Raw genomic sequence first — 25,952 nt, 5'->3', positions numbered from 1 at the left:
CATGTTGTTATTTGGTATTCATGCATAAGAACTTCCTCTTTTACGTTTAAGAAACATTGTATGTATATATTTGCTGTTTTATTCTTATGACCGATTTGCACAATTAATGCAAGGGGAAACGTTTCTTTTTAGATTAACAACAAGATCAGTAAGTCGTTTGATATTTATTGTATTCTGTAGTCAATTATGGAAATAGCAAAATTTAACATTTCGTTATTGACTGTATATCTACAACATCTAAGAGAGGTTTACTTGTTTAAATCATCCTTTTATCATTGTACTTTATTTTTACCTAATTCTGGTAAACGCTAACGTAGTTTAACTTGGTCAATAATTCATTTTTGTCTGCTTTCAATGATCAGTATCACATTTCAATGTGCCCAACTGCACTTCATACATGAATGACATAAGTTGAATAAAATAGTTATCTTCCCAGTTAATATTATATTGGTGAAAGAGTAATCAAGGGAACCAAGGTTATAGCAGAAATCAAAAGAATGTAATCCCTGGACAAAGACCAGACATGGAAAACAGACATACACAACAAAGACAATAAAGTAACTAAAATGATACATAAAAGGTAACAAAGGCAAATGAGCAACTCGGACTCCACTTGAAGTATAATTGTAATTCTATCGGTCAATTTGTAATAAACTGCTTGACTACGCAAAGACAACTAAGAGAGAAACTATCACCCTCAACGTTTCTTGCCTTAATAACAAAAACAAAATTTCTAGACAAATCTATCAAATCTGCCGTGATGTTATAGAGATGAACACTCTATGTAGAATAATACTCAGCTGCCTATTGTATTTTTGTTTTGGATTATACAGAACTGATATAATTTTCCTAAAAAAGTATTTTTTTTTACCATTTTTTAAAAAAAATCTAAGTATCTTTATTTCTTTAGGTAGCCACATTTAAAAAGTAAAAATAATACAAATTTCAAATGAAAAAGTAAGTAAAATTGGCAAAAAGGGGAAAAAAAGAGGCCCGTGTTTTATCAGGGGCGAAGAGCACTGGAAGAGACAGAAAACAACAACTGTTCACCAAGACGAGAAAAGTCTTTGGGGGTCTATGATTAAAAGATCTTGAACTTTTCGTGGAACAGTGTAAACTTCGATATTAAACGTAAATTACAGTAAAAAAGATAATGATAAATATAACATTATACGGACTGTCTTAAAATTTGAACTATGACAGTTTAACATCGTTGGGAATTTTTCAGACCTTTCTATACGTTTATATATCTTCCCTGTATCAGTTTGATCCGATGGAGCAGTGTAGCAAATAGAGTCGTCACATTCTGAGACGTTTGTATAATATTGATTTGTTGTGACATGCATCATTAATTTGATCCTCTATCCTACATATTAACATCTAAATGAACTGTCCCGTACTACCGTACATCGTGTACTAAGTTACAGCCCTAGATTAATCCTACGAGGAGGAATGACCCGGCCAGCGAAAGCTATATTTTTATACAGCCTAGCTGACCGAGTGGTCTAGAGCGCTGGACTTTGTGCAAACGGTGTTGCCATAGATGTCACAGTGGTACGAGTTCGAGTCCCGCGGAGGGAACGACCAACAATTTGCATCGATCGCAAATTTGACAGTTCTAATATCGTTGGAAATTTTTGAAAATAAAGCTTTCGCTGGCCGGGTCATTCCTCCTCGTAGGATTAATCTGGGGCTGTAACTTAGTACACGATGTATGGTAGTACGGGACAGTTCATTTAGATGTTAATATGTAGGATAGAGGATCAAATTAATGATGCATGTCACAACAAATCAATATTAGGGAAGATAAAGTAAACGTATAGAAAGTTCTGAAAAATTCCCATCGATCTTTGAACTGTCAAATTTGCGATGCCAATGTTTGGTCGTTCCCTTCGTATTGCTAAAAGAACCTTTACTTGATATTCGAAGAAACAGGGTCCTATCATTTGATTTTGGTCAGTTGAGCATAGTTTCACCAAAGCAGAACGGAATAACCAGTATTTACAAATCGACCTATGTACTCATGGTTTACATAAGTATTAAGTTTTAAAAAAAATGAGCCAATAGGGATCAGGAAATACTAAACCATATGTATAGAGTAATATTAGCTAGATTCAGGAATGAGTTTTGTATCCTTTGATAAACAAATCAGATAACGGTAAAGCTAGGTCTTCTGAGTCATCATTGGCTGTCTTTGATGTTTAACTTTGGGTTCTATTTATTGCTACCCCTGACAGGAGTTTTAGTCTGAGTAGTGCATCAGATACCACTAGGCAAGTTAATATCTCCGTAAACCATCTTTCAGTCACCTTCAAGATAATAACGATTTCTTTTCGCGTATGTTGGTGATTAGTGAGGGGGAATATAAGGCTCAAGGAAAATGCCACACAAATGCACACCACATTTCAATAAGGATAGGACCCCACAAAGTGTGCAGACAAAGATTAATCTGTTTTATTTTTCGATTGGAGCCTCAACTCGTGTCGACAAGTTACAAGAAATAAGGAAGTTACCCAAAGAAAGTATGAATGCAAAGGAAAAGATCTCTGCTTTCGAATTTTGATTTAAACTGCAATATGCAGGAACTAGTCACTCACGCCTTTTATCCCTCCTGTGGCATAGGCCGCCGAAGGGCTGCCTACATGCAACTCTGTCCTGTGTTGTTCTTTCTAACTCTTTCCAGATTTTCCCATTTTTGCATGTCTTCCTCTCATATTGCAAGGTCGACCTCTTTTCCTTTCCTTGGGGATCCCATGTTAGGGCCTGTCGTGTGATATTTGCTGTTGGCTAATCCATTCATACATCTTTATAAACGTTCTTGATATATGGGTATTTGTAGTGTAATTTCCCATAGTTCCATCTCGCTGATGGTATATTTGGCCAATAGACTTTTAAGATACGCCTTTAGCAGGAATAAATGAAAGTCTGTACCCTCTTTACTATTGCCACTGTAGTTCTCCGTGTCCCTGCCCCATACAATAAGACTCCCTTTACACTGCAGTTAAATACTCTTATTTTTGTTTTCCTCCCCAGATCTTTGGTGTTTCAGATGTTTTTTAGTTGTATGAAAGCTGATCTGGCTTCTCATATTCTTACATCATCATCAGTTCCTACTTTCTGATCAACTATGCTTCCTATAAATGTGAAGTTTGTAGTATTCTCTAGGGTATCTTCTTCAAGCCGAATTTGGTGGGTGTTTGTCTGGAGAACTTTTGTCTTCTTTTGGTTGTCCTTCAAACGTACTCTGAAATTCCAGTTACCTGTTTTTTGTTTATCTTAGTATGCATTTAATATTGTGTGTGTGAAAGAAGAGCTAAGACACCTGCAAAGTTTAGATATTCAAGCTTTATCCAGGTTGTCCACTGGATACTATTTTATGATTGGTTTATTGTTGTTTCAATTATCCAATCAATTGTCAAAAGAAAAAGATGGGTTAAAAGTAGGCAGCCTCGTCGAACTCGAGTTATGACATTGAATGATTGCGTCAGTTTCCGAACTAGAAACACTATAGTGTCTGAGTAGCTTCCAAATGGTTTCTCAGTTAACACTGTCATATGCTTTCTCATAATCGATAAAGGTTTCACATAGAGAAGAGTTCAATTCGGTGGATTTTTCTAAGATAATTCTTAGTGATGATATTTGGTCAGTGTATAATAATCCTTTGCGATACCCAGATTGTTGGTCTCTAAGCTTGGAGTGTACGTTTCCCTCATCCTGCTTAATAAGATCCGACTGAAAACCGTTCGATTGACTGATAACAACACGATTCCTCTGTAGTTTCTACGTTTACTAAGGCAATCTTTTTCGGCAGTTTGATGATGTATTCTTCTTTCAAGCTTTTGTTACTTTGTATGTATGGTTTTAATTACTTATGTTCTTTGTTGTGTATGTCTGTTTTCCATGTCTGGTCTTTGTCCCTGGATTACATTCTTTTGATTACCGCTATAACCTTGGTTCCCTCGGTTGCTCTTCCAGTCATTGGGTACCTGTTCTTCATTTCAATATTTGTTTAAAGTGTGGGTAAAACATATCTTTAGTTGTCTATATTTTTTATGCCTCTGCTGGGATGTTGTCCGGTCTTTGGGGGTTTGCCCATTTTAGTTGTTTTATAGCTACACTATTTCTGATGGAAATATGGTAAATGTGGTTATTCAGAAATCTGGTTAGGTGAAACTCATATTGCATTGTCGATTATTTTATTGGGGAATATTGTACCTTCATTCACAAACCTGTTTAGTGCATCTAGTCTACCCCAAATTTCATTCATATAAACACGACCATGAATTCCCATTATATTGTCGTAACCAGTATTGCTGTTCCCAATCTTTGTATTAAAGTCACCCATCGAGTTATTTGCATTTCTTGCTGAATTTTTGTCTATTAGCGACTGTAGTTTTTCATATAATGAACTGTTATTTCATCATTACTGTCATTTGTAGGGGCATAACACTGAACAATATTTAAGTTGACTTTTTTTTCCTTCGCTCTAGACGTGGCTTTGATGATCTCAATGCCATGAGCTTCCCAATCAGTCAGATCTGTATGAACTATCCTCGACAGCATCAAGGCTGCTCCATGTGTGTGTGTGTTTTGTGTTGCTCGTGGACCCCGTGCAGGTCCGGGTGTTAAAAGAATAGGCCTGCAGCAGCGCTAAGCTTGTCGTATAAGGCGACTAAATAGTGCTCAGAAACCTAGCCGGGGGCTAGGCGCTCTGCCCACAGAGCAACTGGGATGTGTGCCCCAGGTGGTGGAATGGGGTACCCCTGGCGTGTTACATGCTGGGGTTGTCAGGCTTTAATACGGAAAACCTGACCGCAAACCATAGTGGTGCACCGTGTTGGGAAAGATGCGACGTTCCTCGCACGTTAAAGAACCCTGCTGTGGTATTCGATAGGAGTAGGAACCTTTGCGCTCCGCGACAGGAGGCTGAATTGCCCGACCTTACTAATTTTCCCCATCGCTAATCAGTATGTTGCACGCAGATAACATGAAATTTATGACGCCTTAAGGCGTTCACATTTGCAGAAATTGCGGGGGTTGTGTCTAGGAACGGATAAAGATGGCTATCATCCCTGACAATCTGACAACAATTTAACGTCAAAGATAGAAAACAAGGATAGTTTGGTAAGAAATACTAATGATGAAAAATTGGAATGAAGCCAAAAATGAAAAGGCAGTTGCATTAATCCGTTAAAGTTTGAACCTTACTGTTCCAGATTGTCGTGCAACCTAATTTACTGATAGACTGGAGAACAAACTTACCCTATATACTTGATAGACGTTTCGCCAAATCATCTTGCCATATCCTGTCAACGCAAAAGTTTTTTTGTTGGCGCTGTGGCCATATATTTTCGATTTTTTGTCTTTTATTTTGATTGAGTATTGTATTAAAAAAAATATTGTTGTTAAAGAATTATTTAAATTCATGATCAGATTGTGAGAAATGATTAAAAAAACATTGGGCAGTTTACATTTCATGAACAGCGAAACCCGTATAGATATATATAGACAGATATTGAACTGTTCTTTTTTAAAGCATAAAAAGGGGCTGAAATTAAACTAAATGGCAAAGCGAGTCAAGACAAGATAAAAAATTGGAGATAGAATTTGTTCCAAAAAATGTTTTCCTCGATTTTAGGAGCGTTAGTCTGGTTCGCCTGTTTAAATTCGCCCTGTAAAGGTGTAAAAAAACATATTCAGAAACTCTGCCGTATCGAGTTTTCTCCGCTATGACATCTGACTGAAAAAAGTGATAAATATAGCCCACGTAATGCAAGCAGGGATATAGGACTGCAAAGTATATTTTAAAACTTAAATTACCAGTATATTATTGATGTGCTATATTCGCATGCATATATGTATAAGTGCGTGTGTTTTTAAGAGACAAAGAGAAAATATATTGATGTTCGAGAGTTAAGGATACATATCGAGGGTTTCCTCGTCGTTCATTGAACCCATGGGTGGTCTTGAGCTGACACTTTTCATCCTGGTAGGGTATTTGTCATTTTGACATATTCACCGTATCCATTCTCCTTATATGTAGGGTTATACAATGTATATTACTTGATCAGCAGAAGTTTAGAAATTGTTAGGTTGGTTACTATAAACTTTTTTTTTTTATCATTTTCATTTTGAGACCTTCAGAAAATTAGTCAATATTTTCATGGCCTTGTAGTAATTTTAGTTTTTGCCTCTAGAACTTAACAATGAAATATTGATGGTGTGCTTGGATATACCTCCGTGAATTTTCAAAAATGATTGAAAAAAAATACAAATCTTAGCTTAACCCTTTTTTGTTATGGTTTTGTTTCCAGGACGTTAATATTAACCGGACATTAAATATATCATTCCATAATTGCCCCCACAACTGCCGTTTAAAATCGGGAACGTTCACAAGGACGAAATGAAACCAAAATTTAAGTCAACAACATTCATCATCATCAAATTGGTCTCCGCACCGCACCGCACATACTTTGCAACATGCCGCAACTTAATTGACGACGTCACTAACATCAATATCATTTCCACAATAAAGCCTATCACTCAAGGGTGAAATACGCCAAAATCTCATTGGACCCAAGGGTTAATTTAACAAGAAAAAATTTATTTGCGAGGTCAGCAAAATTTAATACTAGTATGCGTATACAATATGCATGGTAAAAGCACCACTCATTGACGACTAAGCTGCATGCAATAACACCACGTTTTGTTTTATGATGCTTTTTTTATAATTATGTATCTTTGATAATAGTAATGACCTGTATACTCAGCGTCACATAAATAAGATACTGTTACAATTTGAATAAAAATATTTTTTACGACTTTATTGACACCTACCGTCGTTTAAATTGTCTTAAATGACTTGCTAATTCGTTTAGCCAAAACGGCTTCTCCCTAAACATTGAATCGTTAAATTCCTGTGAGATTTTAATTCTCGGTCCCAAAATTTACATTATCAAAAGTCGGCCATGTTTACAATGATCGGGTTGCTAGGAGGTGTGGTTTACGTTTAAATGGTTTGTCCAAAACCCGAAGAACCCAGAATGCGTTTCGGCACTAATTCGGACATCTCGGATTTATTCTACATCGTACAACACCGAGAAGTTGATCAAGCAGACGATTGTCACCGGAGTTCGACGGGAACTTACGAACTTCGTTTGTAAACAAATCGTCCCGTAGAAACCAACATGGCGGATATTAGTATAGGATTTTCCCGTAAGGATTTGTTACGCACGATTTCAGCCAATAAACGACTCGTTGGAACTATCACGTCATGCATATATGCGAACTATCTTCAGATTAAATAAATGAGAGACAACTCTAGCGGTAAGTCCCGACAGTTTAAAAAAATAAAGCTTCAAATCGAAAATGTACTGTATGTGACGTCGAGTATAGACAAGTTTGTGCTTGGACCAAAAATCAAATACTTTTATTTTTATAGCATATATTTATACAATAATCATTTTTTATGATTTTACCGTTTAATCTATTTCTTGGACGGCTAGATATTTGCGAAATCACACTATGGACGATGTAATACAATCTAGTAACATTAAGAATTCGAGGTTGCGATTGGTTGGTATGCTGTGATGCAACATTAAAAAAAAAATAAAACCTGATTGGTCTAAAGCGTCGTCCGCTAAAATTTCTGCCATGACAGACTCCGAATTTGAAGTGGCCAGAAATTCCAAAGATACCATCGAGGAAAAATGTTTTATAACTCGAAAGATGAATAACTCAAAATATCAACTCGCCTAGGATCGTTTGTTATGATTTTGAAATTAAATAACTTGACCTGATATTTTACGAAATTCAACTGACAATCATTATTAATAAGTATAAATATACCATGTACAACATTTTGATGGAGATCTGAAATATGAAACAGAATGAATGACATTAATACGGTTGCATAATTTCAACTGTGTTTCTATTCAATGAGTTTAATCAATGATCTGTGATTCCAATAATATTTTGTTTATGTTCATGAAGCAATTTCATGGTAGTTTCTGTAAGGCTTTAGAATGTATCTAATGATTAGGCTCTTTAAAGATTAACAAATCAGAACTTTACATAACATTTTTTTATATTGTCGTCATCGTCATGTTAATACCACACCTAGTATATTGAATACTACTAAATAAACATAATGCATGTTTATGAAACTTAAGAAATATAAATATACAAAAAGTCGGTAATTAGTATAATTCAAAGGGACTAGTTTAAAGTTGATTACAAGTTGTAAAGGAGATATGCAGAGTATTGTCTATCATGTTCATCTTTTTTTTTCACAGGAACATGTACATCAAAATTTTGATATACACGATCTGTGCTTACCAGGTCTTTTCTTGTGATCCAAGATGTAGTTGCGACAGTAGTAGTGTGCAGTGCTATGCAGGAACATTGAAAGCCATTCCGTCTGGGATATCTTCAACAGTCATATCAATGTAAGAGATATAAGAAAAATTAATAAGCAATAATACATTATGTTTACTGTTGTAGATGATTCTGAATAAACCCTAGTGAAGTCATCATGATGAAATATTGCTGCTCGGACGTTAAACTCCAACAAACAAACAAACAAACATTTTATTAGACGATTGGTATTATTATTTTTTTCTCAAATGGGTATTGCCTATTGTTGCATGTCATAACATGGCAAATATAACTTCATATTTCGTTTTTTTTTTAATTTTGAATTTATGCCACATACATGTACTTATAGGTTTTGATATATACATGTAATAATGCACAATACTTTGTTGAGCAAAATGTCCCTCGTAGTTAAACATTGTAATACTTTTTTAAACATTTTTTCATGCGAATAATATTGACTATACACAGCCCTAGAATACTCCTTCGAGGAGGAATGACCCGGCCAGCGAAAGCTATATTTTAGTAGCCTAGCTGGCCGAGTGGTCTAGGGTGCTGGACTTGGTGCAGGCGGTGTTGCCATAGATGTCACAGCGGTACGAATTCGAATCCCGTGGAAGCACGACCACACATTTGCTTCGCTACAGTTCTAACATCGTTGGGAATTTTATACCCTTTATTCTTACATTATCTTTCCTGTATCAAGTTGATCCGATGGACCAGTAAAGCGAATAGAGTCGTTACATTCTGAGAAGTTGTATAATATCGATATGTTGTGACATGTTTCGTTAATTTGATCTTCTATCCTATATAATAAAACTTAGATGAACTGTCCCGTACTACCATACATCGTATACAGAGTTACAGCCCTAGATTAATCCTACGAGGAGGAATGCCTGGCCAGCGGAGGCTATATTTTATAGCCTAGCTGGCCGAATAGTCTAGGGCGCTAGACTTGGTGCAAGCAGTGTCAAAAATGTCGAGATATCGGTACGAGTTCAAGTCCTGCGGGGGTAACACGATAAAAAATTTGCATCGCAAATTTGACAGTTCCAACATCGTTGGGAATTTTTCAGACCTTTCTATTTTTTTAAAGTAAGATCATACCCAATGAGACAGCAAATACTAAAACTCTTTCACATAAACATTAACATCCATATTTTTTTTCTTCAGAAGTCTGTTGTATCAGCAACTACAGAATCTTAGTTCATTAGATTGTGGCCAGTATCCGAATCTACAACTGCTGTAAGTATCGTAATGTTTTAACTGGTCTAGAACTGGCATGTCATTTAATTGCCAGTAGTTCTTTCTTCGTGCATTTGATTAAATTATAATCAGTTTTTTTTATATCTGATTTAACCTGGGTCTCAGATCTTTTTAAACCTTTTTTTAGATGTATATCTTTTTGTAATATATCTTTCTACAGTGGCCAGATAAAAAATGAGGAAGTAGTGACCATCCTGTAGTTGTTGCGCCTGATCTCGATCTTGCAAAATCTAGCCGGACAGGAGAAATAAGTTTATTTGGATGCAACGAGAGAAAATTACATTGATCTGTTCAAGGGTAAATCAATGTACTGCCATTTTGGCATTTGGGAGGTTGTTTTCGGATGATTTCTACCGATGTTTTTAGTCATGGCATATATTTTAAACAAAGCAATGCCTGTTTGGACAAAACCATGGTAAAACCAAGTTACACGAAGTGAATATATTTTTGTCTGTATCAAATAAACATATGTGTGGAAAAATATTGTTCTGGTAAAAAACAGTTATTACCAATTTCATACGTCCACTCATAGAACCCTATCCGCCAGTCAGACTGTCCGGCTATTTTCACTACCTTAAAAGTTTTCGTATACCTTCTACCAAGAATCATTTAATATTCTATATGTAACTCTGGTGTATTGACTTAAAGTGTGCCTGTCTTGTATTTTTTAACCGGACTTTTGTTTATTTAATTTAAACTTTTGTACTTTTGTAGCATATTCCTAAAATTTAGCTGAACGAGGTGTTTCCATATTTATTATATATAGTGTTAAACCCAAAACTTGCCAATGTCAAATTTTAAAAATTATCAAATCAATTTTTAATATGAAAAAAGTTTTCGTTTTATTGAAAAAAAATAACTATCTTTTCAATATTTGAATTCATTAAAAATTAAATTTCTAAAATAAAAAAAAAATAATTTCTGATATTAGAAAATCTTTTCATACTAGAAAATTATTTAAGTTGTATTTACCCAAAAGGTTCACTAGAAACTAATATTAGAAAAACGAGTTTGGATTTTTTAAATTGTTTTTTGAATATTCGAAATCGTATTTCTAATTTAAAAAAATGAATTTTTATACTAATCTATCTGCACTGTAAGTTCTTGTAATCATAATTCTATATCATTAACGGTTTTCATATCGACATAATGCCATAGGTCGAAGCTGTGTTGGTCATAGGTTCACTCAAAACGTCTTCAACATTTTGCTAAATGAAAGCTACTTGTATAATGTTGAAAGTACAAATGCATACCTGTTACAAATTTATCTCACTATGGTTACACAAAAGCCCGAAACGGAATTTTAAACAGTTATTAGTCGGGCTGCATTTTTGATAGTAGGAGCAAAAATCTGTGGATAGATAATCAGTGCGTTAATTTGTTTCTAATTGATATGTTAGCCATGATATTGTTGGCGAATGACAAAGATAAAAGTCAACCTATTTTGATGATTCAGTTAAATTGTCTGCGGTTTTTCTTTCTTCAATTTCTGTCGTAAATCAAATAATGCTTTATAAAAACTATTGTGACGCCAGTCGGTAGGAAAATTACTTGCTTGCATAAAACAGACGCCACAGTCGTATCAGATTTGCCGTCATGCTCTCAAAAATCAACGTAAATAAAAATGACTGATTTTTTGTGTCATTTCTTTTTTGTCTCGTTGTAATTAGTGGCGTCTAAATCGGCGTCCAACATCTTCTAGAAACCACTCAATAGTCATTTTCGCAAAGGTGTTTTTTTATTACTTTTTTCGCCAACATTGCTTTGTTAAAAGGACCCCACTGTTTTAACAATAGCATAACGTCTCAACGATGCTTTAAGCCCAGAGACATTACTAAATTCAATTTATATAGTTAAATTAAAAACAAACAAACAAACAAACAAACAAAACAGGAGCTTATATTGGTACATTCAACGGCTATGAAACTAATTCATATACATAATGTTCTGTATTTAAGAACTTGCTTAATAGAGATGTCCACTACTTTGAAGGAACTCGCCGTAAACGAACGTAACTCATCGACACTCACCCTAACAGAACCTTATGCGACAGTCCGTGAAGGACGGGAGAATTTATTTATAATTAGTACAGATAAAAATCGTAAAAAAAAATTTATTTCACACTTCAAAGCTTTATTAGAGATCAACAAAATTAAATCTAATATTGTGTGCAATTCTCCCTATAAGCAGATAAATATGCGACAGCAGGGGCGGTTCCAGTGATAAAGAAAGGGGAGTGTGGACGAGAGAAAAAGCGGGATACAGGGCTATAAATAGCTTGTTTTGTCATAATTATGTATAAAGTTAGCAAACTTTTCCAATTATGAAGGGTTTCCAAACCCCGGACTCCTTCCGGCTCCGCCACCGCGAAAGTAAATGCAAAATTCATATGTTAAGTCACGGATATTAATTATAGTCTAGAATTAGTCATTTATTAACCCGAATGTCGTTCGAATGCATATTGGCTTGAGTGCGTTGCATATAAAAATAATTTATTTAGACATCAAAGTTTTGGATAAGTGGCATATTTTGAAAGATTTTGTAGTTGGTTATGTTGTATGGAATAAGGTACATTTTTATGAAGCGCAGCATATTTTGTCCCTTTCAATGATCTTATGCAAACGATAAAATGTCGCTAAAAGTCAATTTACTTGTTATGTCACATTTTAAACGTCCAATGGCAAGGTAATCGCCCCACATCATATCTCGATATTTGAGATATAGTATTGAAAATAATTGTGTGTCTAAAGTATTGTTTATAATATATTTCAACAAAAAAATTGGAATTGAATTACAGTATTTATACTGTTCCTACATGTACAAAAACACAAAATCATAATTTGAAGTACGACAAAGTAAACGTGCAACTAGCTAGCTTTCACAATAATCAAATGAATGTTCAATGACGTATTTAAAGTAAAAACTATTCTATATTTTGTTATTTGATTTGGCAATGCTTTTTGTGACACTACTTTCTTATTAGAGTTTTGTTTCATTTACAGGTGCTTCTTTCCAATAAATGCGACAAGTACATGTTTGTTAATCTAAATTCCAAGCTGTCTACATTACATGTTTGTCCAAAAATAATTCAAAATAAAATTCTTGTTTTCAAACCTCGATCTTGCTGAATGGCAAGCGTCCGCTTAGTAACTAAATCAAAAATGCGCTTAATTTTAGCACGCTAATCTCCTTTCGAAAACTAGAACTTAAGTGTAAAATAAAGCTATGAGTATCATATTTCAATATACATATCCATGCAGATTAAAAAGTCTACACATATAACGTATTAGGTAATGCATTTTCGCGCGGATCAAAGGACAGCCGTACGCCCCATTCACCAAAATTTGAGAAGAATAATTTCATTGGAATAAAATCCTTATTTTAACGAATTCTACATCCAAATCATCTCGGGTGATATTCTTCCTGCGTGAAATAATTCAGTACCGAAGAAATCATTCGCCGAGTCTACTCTACAAAGGTATGCATATGTACAAAACTTCACAAAATTCCCCTGTAAAAAAAATTTTAAACGTCTTTAAATTGCGCAATGCATCTTGAGCGGGAATGACTGTTATATGCTCAAATCCATGAATTTATAGACAAGTCACATTAATCGAGATATGAACTACATGTCTATGTCATAAGTTCATATAAGCTATAGTCAATGGCTATTGGACATCACTAACATTAATAGTATTTGTGTATAGAGTTTTTAACGACCTTGAATACCAAAACAAGCCTCTCGCGGTCGATGTTAGTGGTTAGTAGAACCAACTGGTGTTTGTAGCGGAGCCCAGCCGTTGCGATATCTGACCGAAGTACGTGGGTCATGGCTGCTATGTAGACGCTCTGGCCTATACTGCCAGACCAAACGTGGATCTGAGAGGGTTTCCCCACTTTTTCTTTTTTTTATATTTCAAACAGTTTCCCTACTTTAACTGTCTTGGGAGTGCGTTTACGCCTGTATAATGTTTGAATGCATTGCCTTTTTAATGTTTAAATGATGTGTAGCTTTTGCAGATATTTTGCAAATTTTAGAAATTCAAAATACATTTAATTATTTTTCTTTAATTGTGGTTATGTTATAAAATATAAGACATATTTAAAAAGCTATAAGAAAAATAAATAAAGCTAAGAGGTAATGGGCGATAATTAACACTTTAAAATTCCACCCCCTCCCTTCCACGATCCTAGCGAAACGTATTTCTTCGTAACCGAACGAACGGTATGTAAGATATTATTAACGCGATTTCAGTCTAAAAAATGAAAGGCCCAGTTTATGTAGAGGCATTACATTAATTTTGATTATAATTTCAATGAAATCGAAATTAGTTAAACATTAGCTTGAGCATTATTTGTACTATAATTGAAGTCATTCAACGTAACAAAACATGATTCCTATTGGAATGTCCGTTCATTCGTCAATTTAGAGGAAATCCCTAATAGGAAAATTATTTATCAGTGAATATAGCACCGACTGCCATGAAAAGTAACAGTAAATCAATTCATGTTACCTGTAGATTTTTATTCGTTTAAGCATTAATCTAAAATGTTAAGGTAGTATGAAAGCAGCCAAAGATACTTTAGGGGAGTTAGTATATTTTTATTGACGGCAAACTATTGCTTGCTATTATAGCTGAAATGTTACTTTTATCTGTGTGTCCTTATGATAGGGAACAGTTTTTATTTTTTGTTTTTATTTTAAAATCTATGGGAAGAAAATCATGTTTACTTTTTTTTTTCTACATTATGATCATTTTACACCCAATATGAAGAAATCTATGTTTTACGCAGTGCAAAAAGAGTAATGAAGGGAACCAAGATTCCAGCGGAAATCAAAAGAATGTAATCCATGGACAAAGACCGGACATGGAAAACTGCAAAGGAACAACAAAGAACGTTAAATAACCAAAGTAATACATACAAAGTAACAAAAGTAAATGAACAACTCCGACTCCTCCAAGAACTGACTAGGTGCACAGATCTGATAAGCATACTCAACTCAGCTATTCCGAGTTGCTCATAAAAAGTCAAATCCAGGGTAGAAAAAGGAACCATGACACATTGAACAAATAAGTTTTCATAGTGTAAATGGATACACAGTAACGAAAATATGTACTTTTTTGGTTTTTATTTCAGAGTAGTCAAAGACAACACGGTGGAGTATGTCGATGACACGGACTTTCTTGGATGTTCAGCATTAGAAAAAGTGTAATATTATAAAAAGATAACAATATATCACCAAAATATCATTCGTAGCAATTATCGTTCCATGTTCATAAAATCGGTTGATATCTGTTTAAAGCAAGAATTCGTCCTTGTTTTATTTACAGTATTATCGTATTCTGAAGATCCATAAGGGATAAACTGCTTTTTTGTACATTGAATGGTAACGAAACAATAACAAACTAATAAAATATATACTAAGTCATATGAAAAAGTCAAAAGTAAACTCCGGGCAACAAATAGCAATTTCAAGGCAAAATGTGGAAAGTTGAAAATAACCACAATATTCCTGACTTGGTACGGACATTTTTATTGTATATCGCATCAAAATCTTAAACTGTGTCCATGAAAGTAATACATTTAGGGTGATGACCCTTTTACAGTCCTTGAACCGATCCGCGCAACGTTTTGACGGATCGATGACCGATATCCGGTGACCGATTTGATCGCAGTTTTGTGATGTAAAATGACGTAAGATCTGTTTTAAATAAAGAAATGTAAAATAAAAGTATGAATTGATGTTTAAATCTATTACATTGTGTAAATATGTGTGAAATTAATAAAGAAAACAACAGAAACCGTTAAATACATTGACCGCTCTGTGGTCACGTGATGCGATCATCAGTTAAATGGATCGGTTTGACGGATCGATGACTGACTGGAAACTGATCGGTGATCGATGACCGATCGCATTTTTTGTTGCACGGATCGGTTCAGGTACTGTACCAAACAGCTTAAGTCACAGGATCAGTCTGGTATAAGACTGGAAGGTTTCAATTATAATAAAAAAAATATCGAAAATTATGTTGATCTTCTTTTCAGTCACAAATGGCAAAAGAAAAAGAATAACATAGCAGTGATGATTTTAACAAAATAGTTACAAAGAAATCGCGTGGACCTATTCCATTCCTCTATAAATATATATTTAATTTTGAATATACACTTAAAAATACATAATATATACGCAATATTGTACCAATACTATCTCTGGTACATGTAATAAGAATTTGGCTTATTTGAACAGAAGAAACAGTTTATCAGTTTTTAAACTCCGTGTCTTTTATCCACACAATGAGTTACATAAAGTCAACAGACAAAAGACAGTAAATGTAGAAGTTTCTATAAATGACAAAATTGATCATACGCAAATGGTGCAACTGAAAATGGTTATGTCAACGGTATGGAATAGAACATACAAGATAGGGGCAGAGTTCCTTTTCACTCAACCTGTTAATATTTTTGCAATATACCGATAACCTGAATATTATGTTTTCTGTGGCCATTTTGAGTCATTTAACTTATTATAAGAAGTTCAAAGTCGTCGTGTTTTACATAAGAAATTTCAGGGCCACTTTAAATTATATTATCAATATTCTGTGTAATACAAGCAACTATCTAACTAAAAATGATACGTTTCACAGGATCGGTCTCGTCTCCTATCGGACTTGTACAAAATATAGGTTCAAATAAATGAAAAGTATCGAAAAGTTGTGTAAACAAATTTATTGGGCAACGGACGTAAAAAATTCAGATTAATAACAATGAGTTTTTCCGATGTGATGACATACTTTAAAATTATTTTATGGGCTTTTTATTCTCCAAAACATTCTGAGCACGAGATTGTCTGCCCTTTCTAGTTCCTTTTTATCTTGTATTATTTGATCTCCCAGTGTTCTCCATTTTGTCTTATACTTGGTATTCTTAATACATTCGAAAATGTCTAAATGGATATACTCAATGAACAATTGTCACATTTCTGTAAGAATGAAAAAGATGATGGGATTTATTTTGCTTCTTCTTTCTGAACACTGCATTGTATAATAGACTAGGACATAAAAAGGACACTTCAAACAGGAAACTGCTTGACTTAACGGAAGTATTTTAAAATTGTAAAAAAGTTTGTAAGTGCAATTGACAATTTATCGTTGATTAGACAAGAAAAATGTAATAAAGTCTTAATAATGTATTACTTTAGGTATCTGATTAACAACAGGATATCTCATATTGGGAACAATGCCTTCACCACAGCAACTTCTTTATCACGATTGTAGGTGTAATTGTTATATAGGTTTTGTTTTCTTCAATGATTCAAAAAAACATCAAACGTCATTTATGATATGAAATGGAAGCCTGATTTAACAAAGAAAAATAGTGAAAATAGCAATGCATTTACTTGTGAACATTATTTCTGTTGTTATTTGGTGTCAGTTCGTATAAAACAACACACAAAGACTAAAACAGTGAGTTTCCATCTATATACTATATTACATTAAATTTTACGTCAAAAAGAATTAAAAAACAAATATTTTGAATATTCAATTAATTAATATTTAACTATTAATTAACATGTACATCATCAGAAATATCTCAAAATCATCATAGATAACTTGTAATTTTCATTATTGTATTCCATAATGTCAACAAAGTCAATGGGAACTAACATATTCATTTTATTGCATGTTTCAATTGTTACAGAGAACTAGACGATAACCTGATTACAGACCTCACTTTTCTAAAAACGGTTGCGTCTAATTTGAAAATACTGTGAGTAAGAATGAAAAGTTAACAACAATGTCATAATCCTCATTTGAACACTTTCTTTTCCATTTCCAGCCTCATTCACGTTTTACTTTGACAACACAATTAAACATGTTTTGATACAGATTTATAGTAGACGTGGCATCCTTCTACAAAAAAAAAATAATAAACTTCTGCTGAATTTCTTTAATTGATCGATGTTATATCAGGTTTTGGTGGACGCTGCGCATATTTGTTACATCAAACGCAAAACTAGGATTGAACTGGTACCTAATATTTACTGAAACCAGTTTAACTTTTCACTAGAGTGTAATAGACAAAAGAAAAACTGTCACTCTCTGAAACCTGTAATGACGAGAATATTATTATACAATTGAACCTATCGAAATTCGGCTAATTGACATGAAGAATAATAAAAACAAATATCGAAATGAAAATACATTTTTTTTATTTCTTAGGGCATAATGCGTACGAAGATGTGCATTCAATAAGATGTAAAATCTTCGTGTTTTTTTTCGTGTTTCCTAAGTTTAACAATTCTTATTTTAAAGTTAAGCTCGCTTTCTTAAGTTTTTCGTGGCAACTTTTTCCTGTTGTTTTACGTTTTTCATGAAAGAATACTCATTAAACGTTTTGTAAATGTATACACTTCATTTGTTTTCCTTGGCCATTTACACATAATTTTCTGACTTTCATTTCATTTCATGATGTTTCATATCTTTGTTTTTGGTTTTATTTTGGATTTGGTTTTTGTGTGTGTGGTTGGTTTTTTTTATTTGCTTCGCGTGGATAAGATGTCTCTCAATATATGGTAAACTGACTTTTTCTCATACATTATCTTTCTAAACTCGAACCCTATTTCACATATAGGTCACTATCAAACAATAACGTATCATACTTTCCTGAAGATACATTTACACGATTCACCAGTTTGTCCAAACTGTAAGTATGCATAGATTATAGTATTTATTACATCGAATATTTTTATAAATGTCAGAAAGGAAGTGATTCATGCATGTCAAAAACACAGAAAATTCACTTTATCTCTTATTCAGAAAGAATAACAGACTACATGAACAGTCTAAGTTTGTCGTGAGGTTGTTGCACTTTCGACCTGAAAAAAATATATCGTAGATGGAATTGATCTTTCATTTTATGTGTGACACCATCCCTTCACCACATGTGTTATAATATAAAAACTGATATATTATGCCAGAGCTTGCTGAAATTGCGATTACATTTTGCAGAGTACTAGACATCTTGAAACAAGGTTTCTGGGGCATGTTTACGTTGCTACAAGCCTAAGTCATCACTACAGAGGTTTTGTGGTTTTCATCGGGATCTCGTGTACCAGAATGGTGTATCCTTCTGCACCGTAAAAAAACCGATTTGTCCAATCTGCCATATTTTTTTCTTCCGTCTTCCTTGGAGATGAAATTTTATGAGCAACACAGCGGGTGATTCTAGAATAGCAGAGGTCACATACACCAACGCTACACCTGGTCCATGTATTTTTCAGTAGAGTCCAGGTTGCTCATCTACTTCTTCTTTTTTTCTGTACATGTCAATTCATGGTTTTTGATGTGTGTGTATTTCGTAAACTTTAAGATATATTCTTTTGATTTTCGCTGGAATCTTTGATTTCTCCTTTTAAATAGCTTTACGAATGTTCAAAAAGAGACAAAACAATTTACTGAAGCAAGAGCAAATCAATGATGCAAAGGTAAAAAAAAACCCTTGTAAAGAGGGTAAAACTATCAGCATTGTTAAACCGGTGTAAAAACACAAATTATCATAAAACACATCTGATATCAGCGTAAACCGTGTTCACTACCTAAAAATTAAGGAACAATTGTTGTACCAAACCATATTTTCAATGATTAGGAGAAAAATCCAACTAGGTTCATCTAAAGCTCAAGCGTTTTGTCCTGTATCTGGATTTAAGGAAGACAAATGATTAATAAAAAGTTGTTTTACACGAACAAATCGCCTTTTCTTTTTTTCAGGACATTAGATAACAATATGCTGAATAATATAAGTTTTGTGCAAATGCTCCCGTCCAGTTTAACCTCTTTGTAAGTGTTTAGACCAATATTTTAACACTCACAATTTTTTAGACTAGAAGCAAAGTTAGATAATTACAACTAAACACCCAAACAAACAACATCAACAAATAATACACATAAAACAAAGCCAAACAAAATCATAAAGTATGTGCTTTTCACAATAAAATATACATGTACTACACGCTAATAAACAAGACGGCAATTCACCTGCTATACTGTAAAGTTAAAGATTATAATACAAATTAAAATGAACAGTATTTGATGAAATCAATTACCTTGTTATTTCAGGAGTCTTAAAAGCACCTCAATATTAGAAATACCGCATGGAACCTTTGCTAATTTATCTAGTTTAAGTTCACTGTAAGTTGTCCTTACTGTAGTTTTCTTTGTTGCGTGATAAAGCGTAGTGTGTAAGGCATTTTATAAACAAATTTGTTATTTGCTAAAAGTGATTAACAGTAATTATTCAAAAATTAATAAATTGTTTTATAATAATTTCATTTACAAAGTTGACACCTATTTGTTATCTTTTGAAATAACGGGTATCATACTTATCAAAACAGATTAACATATGTTTATATAACCAATGTATATTGAAGGCGCCTAGATTGGAATATGATTAGTGATCTGATGTTTTTACGACAAGTAAACCGCTATTTACACTCATTGTAAGTATGTAATTAAAGGAGCTCAAGTTGTTTCTTTATTTCTGTTTCCCTTTCAGTATCCGATTTTTTTCTTGACACCATGGAGTAAATGGATGACAGATGCATTTTGGGTATTTCGGCCCACGCTGTCTTTTTATGTTTCATATCACTATGGATCTTTTAATGTAGGGAGTAGTACTAACAATTTCTTACATATAAGCCATGCTTTCCACCATTATTTCAAACCATATGTTGCGTACCTTATATAAATGGTGTTCCATATTGTTGTTTTAAATACTATTGAATTAATTAATAATGTAGAACATCTCAGAAATATACGCCAATATTAGCAGTAATATTTTTCATAAAATCAAAATATTATTCATATTTGTTGACAGATCTTTGAGCAATAATTTAATAACGACGATAGAAGATGGAACTTTGAGTGAAATATGGAATTTGCAATATTTGTAAGTATTTACATTTACATTTATATTGATATTATACACCATTTACATTTATATTGATATTATACACCATTTATATTTATATTGATATTATACACTCACTCATGAAATTTATTTTGATTGACAATGCTTTGTGAAATTTGGTACTTACATATACCACACAATATATCCAGTCGTTGTGAATAAAACCACACCAAAAAATAAAAATGCTAAAAACGTGGCAATACTTCACAGAATATAGATAAAATGGTAATAATAATAAATTACAAAATAGAAGCACAATTCATTTGTCAAATCGTTCATAGGTACACAACATAAGTTTGACAGCATAAACATCGGGTTATATTTGGTAGTTTATGCAAAGAGACCACGAAACAATACCTATGCTCTACAAACGAGTTCATAATCCATTTAAGTTCGAATCACAAGTTCTAGTGGCCACTGATTAAACCGAAGGTACACATCTTTTACTCGAAACAAATAATGTTATATATATCAAGCTCCTGAACAGCGTCTGACGTTTGAAATTCACTCTAGACGCTGCAGTCAGCCCTCTAAAAAAATGCAAGAATCTTGCAAAGTCGGGAAAAAGTGAATGGTTTTACGCAACTTATCCGAATGTCATAGAACGTTTTATTTGAAAAGTGTCCGGGAATTTCGAAAGATCTGTCTGCAGCGGTTACTAAAAGATGGAACAAAGGTCTGCCACTGCATGGAGCTTCCTTGTAGATGTCGAAATAAAAACTAGGTCAGGCATTCCCTTTTTCATTTTTACATTTTTCCCTAGATATACTGGTCACATTTCAATTGTTTTTCGAGATACATATCTATTTACAAAATGTAATAGTTAGATAAGAGATAGTTCGAGTATAACAGCAATATTCTTTAAAATGTAAATAGAGAGTATTGGTTATAAAGTTTTGGATTATCAATTCCTCTGACAGTTAGCAATTATCATTACCTCTTAACACATCGTTCTTACAACATGTAGTCATCAAGACGGTCTGGACAGTAAAACAAATCGAAATGCGGCTTATGTTTACATCTGTTTTTGCTATATTTAGTGTCAAGAATCAGGCACGTTCATAGCAAAATCACACTGTTTTCTGTTCAGAAATGCTGCGACTGAAGCAATATTGTTTTTTTCTCTTAAATTAGATATTCATACTACTAAAATAAGAGCCCTGGTCTGATCTGGTGTGCCGAATTTGGGATCTAGCCACCGACAATCCGTCCATTTAAATGCCACTTTGATACTTAGTGTATTGTCTTTAAAATCATTTTCCCTTCTGTATCCTTCCTAAAAAATCGAAAAATTAATGTGATGTGAGTAACGAAAGCATGTTGTCTCTCAAAGATAGTGCAATTTTACCTACCTACTATGAAAGATGAAGACACAATTCCTTCTGTGATTCTAATACTTATTCAATATGAAAATCATCCAGATATACGTCATGTAAATGGTGACTATATTAGATGCTTCTGAATAAATATCTGTTTAAGATTTTGCAAAGAATTTTAAAACCAAAATAGGTACAGCCCAGTGAAGACGCAGTTTCGAATAGGCGTACTTTTATTCGATATTCTAAAGGCTCCGTCTTAACATTAACATGAATACTACTATTTTCTTGTCATAGGAATCATAGATAACTTTTATCATGTTTAAAAATAATAAATTGATGGAGAAGTGGTAAGCTGAGAGTCCTATTTTTTATAGTTTGAATGCAACCGAACCTAATATATAGCTTGACTGACCTTTTTTGGTGGTAAACAGCATGTCATGACCCGTAATGACAGTCACATCCATGCTGTATATGCTCAGCATAGCTTCTGTCGTAAATGTTTGATATTTTGATGATTGGGAATTCTTTCCTTTCCAATGGTAAAGACGTTGTATTAGGCCTGTTTGTACGCTAACATTATTCACTTTTTGAATAGAAATTCCAGATATATATCCCTAAGCATGAACAACAGTAGTTCTTAAAGGAGAAAAGTTGCAACACGTCATGAGAAACATGTGTGCATAGAAGTCTCTTATCTTTAAAAAAAAAAACATCCGACATGATTACTCGTATTAATCTGCTTGGTGTGCAAAATGATATCCCCTTCCTGTTTTGTTGACGAGATAATTGATATAATGTGATTTTGTAATCATTAGTGTGTCTTCTCGGAGTATTGGTAATTGTTCTGACATTTCATTGTTGTTCTTTTAACAATCAGTCGTAACTTCAGATATTGAAGCTGTGAACATTTATGATTTTGGCGGATACTCACTGAAGTAGCTGTTGCACTATCAAACGAATTATTCATCGGTGTTGCGTTTGCAGTGTTTAGATGTACGAGACATTTGGTATTGCAAACTTCTCAATTATTTATATGTCGACAACCTTTTTTACAGTGAGTTGTCCTTGACTTCTGATCTTGTTGAACTGAAATAGCCCAAGGTAAATATCAGTTTTACTAAATGGGCTCATCTGTTGAATTAGTAGCAATGAAGCTGAAACTATTTTGTCATTTAAATAGACACTTTCACTCATGCAATTAAACTGCTGTTAAAATGCACTTTGACTTAACAGAATTGCAAGAAATGTGCAAGTCATGTCTATTTGTAACCACTGAACTAAGGTCTGGATAATAGTTCACACATATTTCTGGTCCTAGATACGTTAAATATTTCTATTCATTTTCAATATTCATTACTGTATCTTGTTAATCTGATGAGATGCTTCAAGTTTTCGTGTTCGGCAAGCTGGTATAGTTGAATCCTTTATTCTTTTAAGAATCCCTATTCAGCTCACATGTTGGTAAAGTGAAGACATGTTGAGGCATGGAAACTATCGTGTCATTCCATTGAAATTAAGACTTTTCTAAGCATGGCGTGTACGTCGATGTTGGCCTAAATCTTAAGTTTGAGAGGCAAAAAAGCGACGAAAAGTGCACCATTAAATTGTTGTTTTTTTCCCTAAGAATGATGTAACTCCTATTATTATTCACACCTGATATTTTGAGAAAGTCTTACCCCTGATTTTGTTGTATAAATGCAAACAATGGACCTCTGATACTAACTGACGAACGGTCAGTGCATCATTCAAAAAAAAAAACAAAAAACAAAAAACAAAAAACAAAGCAAAGGTCTCCAGAAAACAGCAAAGTCATACATCAAAGAAACTTTGTGAGGTGGTCATGCCTTTTTATTTGAAGAAATGAAACCAGAAATGACAGCAGAAATGAATGTTTTTTGCAGAAGTTATTTTCGTTTTCTGTCTAAAAAAACGGTAACTCTACTTCGGTATGTTTCAAACAGGACTTTTTAGAATATTATGCAAAAAAATATTACTGACTCGTTCCACTGTTATAAAGACGACACCTTTGTACGATAATATCTTTTGTTTACGTTCAAACATATAATAATATTGTGTTCAGATAGACTGTAGTTACATATTGCACAGATGTACATGATTAATCTTGCATCTCTCAGACAGTCCTCAACAAAACTGTATAATGTTTAAAATTGAATATCAAGATAAAAGCAAATAATTATTTTGTTTTGTCATGCCGCAGCTATGTTCTTAATTATTTCCATAAGTCTGTTTTCTTTCGTTCGGACAGTGTTTATTACGACACGGAAAATACATGCATGTTGAGATTTATGTACATATGAAATGAGTAATGCATGTCCAGACTTTAAAATTGAATTTGTTTGAAAACCAGACCTAGTTGATAATATTGTCTAGACATTTTAGTCAGCTTTCCCTCCTGGTAACTTCGTCCATGCTCCCAGTTGTTAGTGGAATCAGTGTTGCTCATTTGCTTTTGCTACTTTGTGTGTATTGTTTAGGTTATTTTATGTTCTTTGTTGTATGTGACTGTTTTTTTTATGTCTGGTTTTGTCCCTGGATTACATTCTTTTGATTTCCGCTAGAGTTGTGGTTCCCTTGATTACTCTCTCATGATGTTTCTTTATACATTCTGGATCAGTTAAATTGGAGATTCTAGTTTATCTTAGCTCTAAAACATTACATTTATACGTATTTGTTATTACCTGATATCAAGGTAACTAGTAAAAATAATTAAGTAGCTGTATTTGTAAGAATTATGCAAAATCTGAAAAAAATGTGATACACCCCAAATAAAGGCTACATATTTTTATTTTTGTAATTAAGTTATTTATTTATTTTATCTCCTAAGAGCACAGCTTATATATATATATATATATATATATATATATATATATATATATATATATATATATATATATATAAACACATGCTAATTTCTGTTTACTATGACATTTCAAACAAAATATCAAAAATAAAAATATGTAGGCTTTTTACCCATGAATCACATTTTGCATGATTCTTAGCTGGAGTGCTACTTAATGTTTTGTTGATTTATATGGTTATAAAACATGATAGAATTAATAAAAAAAACGGTATTACTTTAAGATATGGTAAAAGGATAACAGACTAATTTTCCTTTTATTACAGGATATTTATGTGTGTTTTCAACCGTGTTTAAAAATGCGAAATTAAGAATACTGTCATGAAATATATACCATTTTTTTCTCTGAATATATCCATAATATCTTGTATTTCAGATACCTTGGAGGAAACAAACTGAATAATTTGGATTTTCTGCCAAATATATCAAAACGGCTTATTCTAATGTAAGTGAATAAGACTAAAACACTTGAAAGAGAAATCAAGGAAACCAAGGTTCTGGTGGAAATCAGGTGCACCGATAGGGTAAGCGTGTTCTGCTTTTCTAGAAACACCTGCCGAGTAGCTCTTAAAAAGTTAAGTCAGGGGTAGACGAAAGAGGAATGGAAAACTATGACACGATGAACAAATCTTTTTTCATAGTGCAGACGGATACACCATAATGATCCAGGAGTTCATGATGACGACAATAAAATTTATATAGTGATGAATTCAATCTTCTGCAACAAAATTCTGTTCCAGAAGCCTAACTGTAAGAGTCCTAGCGCGATACAAAACGTCTGCGTAGTTACGGCAAGCTCTGGCATAACGTTATGAGTTGTGATATAAACACTCCATACGCAGGTGCTGAAGGAATGTTGCCACAAATGAAAAGAAAGTTGACAATTCTGAATGAAAAGTCATTACGTATGTCGTAAAGTTTGGTCAATAGTTTTCCTTAACCATATTCTTGAATATTTGAAATGATATATCAATAAGAACTTTCTTTTCACATGAGTATTAAGAGTTCTTCTTCCTCACTTTTTCATAAAAGCAAGTACCAGTGTACATGTAACATTTGAAACTTTATGTTCTTATTGTAGTGAATAAGTATTTTACAATAAAATAAAAATTACTGAACAAAGGGTTAGTATACTTCTTTTTTCATTA

At 33.3% G+C, this 25,952-nt stretch overlaps 1 protein-coding gene across 8 annotated transcripts in view; it reads left to right on the top strand.

Moving 5' to 3' along the window:
* LOC148610465 (uncharacterized) overlaps nucleotides 1-25,952 on the top strand; it is a 47,194-nt gene continuing 21,242 nt past the window's right edge. For 5 of the 8 annotated variants that reach the window (XM_088543396.1, XM_088543395.1, XM_088543391.1 and 2 more), the window contains exons 1-12: nucleotides 27-148; nucleotides 8,295-8,447; nucleotides 9,547-9,618; nucleotides 14,779-14,850; nucleotides 16,841-16,912; nucleotides 17,341-17,409; nucleotides 18,274-18,345; nucleotides 19,410-19,478; nucleotides 19,758-19,829; nucleotides 20,069-20,137; nucleotides 20,515-20,586; nucleotides 25,181-25,249. In XM_088543396.1, coding sequence (XP_088399522.1) covers nucleotides 8,299-8,447; nucleotides 9,547-9,618; nucleotides 14,779-14,850; nucleotides 16,841-16,912; nucleotides 17,341-17,409; nucleotides 18,274-18,345; nucleotides 19,410-19,478; nucleotides 19,758-19,829; nucleotides 20,069-20,137; nucleotides 20,515-20,586; nucleotides 25,181-25,249 — 857 coding nt within the window. In that variant the 5' untranslated portion in view covers nucleotides 27-148; nucleotides 8,295-8,298. Of the gene's footprint in view, nucleotides 149-8,294; nucleotides 8,448-9,546; nucleotides 9,619-14,778; nucleotides 14,851-16,840; nucleotides 16,913-17,340; nucleotides 17,410-18,273; nucleotides 18,346-19,409; nucleotides 19,479-19,757; nucleotides 19,830-20,068; nucleotides 20,138-20,514; nucleotides 20,587-25,180; nucleotides 25,250-25,952 lie in introns of all 8 variants that reach the window. The other 3 variants (XM_088543392.1, XM_088543397.1, XM_088543398.1) reach the window with 3 other exon arrangements.

The sequence above is a fragment of the Perna viridis genome, chromosome 8, assembly GCF_037379345.1.
Source record: "Perna viridis isolate PV_CMFRI_1.1 ecotype Kerala chromosome 8, ASM3737934v1, whole genome shotgun sequence".
In the NCBI taxonomy this organism is placed as follows: Eukaryota; Metazoa; Mollusca; class Bivalvia; order Mytilida; family Mytilidae; genus Perna; species Perna viridis.
The sequence above is the reverse complement of the archived record's forward strand: the minus strand, read 5'-3'. Positions and strand labels throughout refer to the sequence as shown.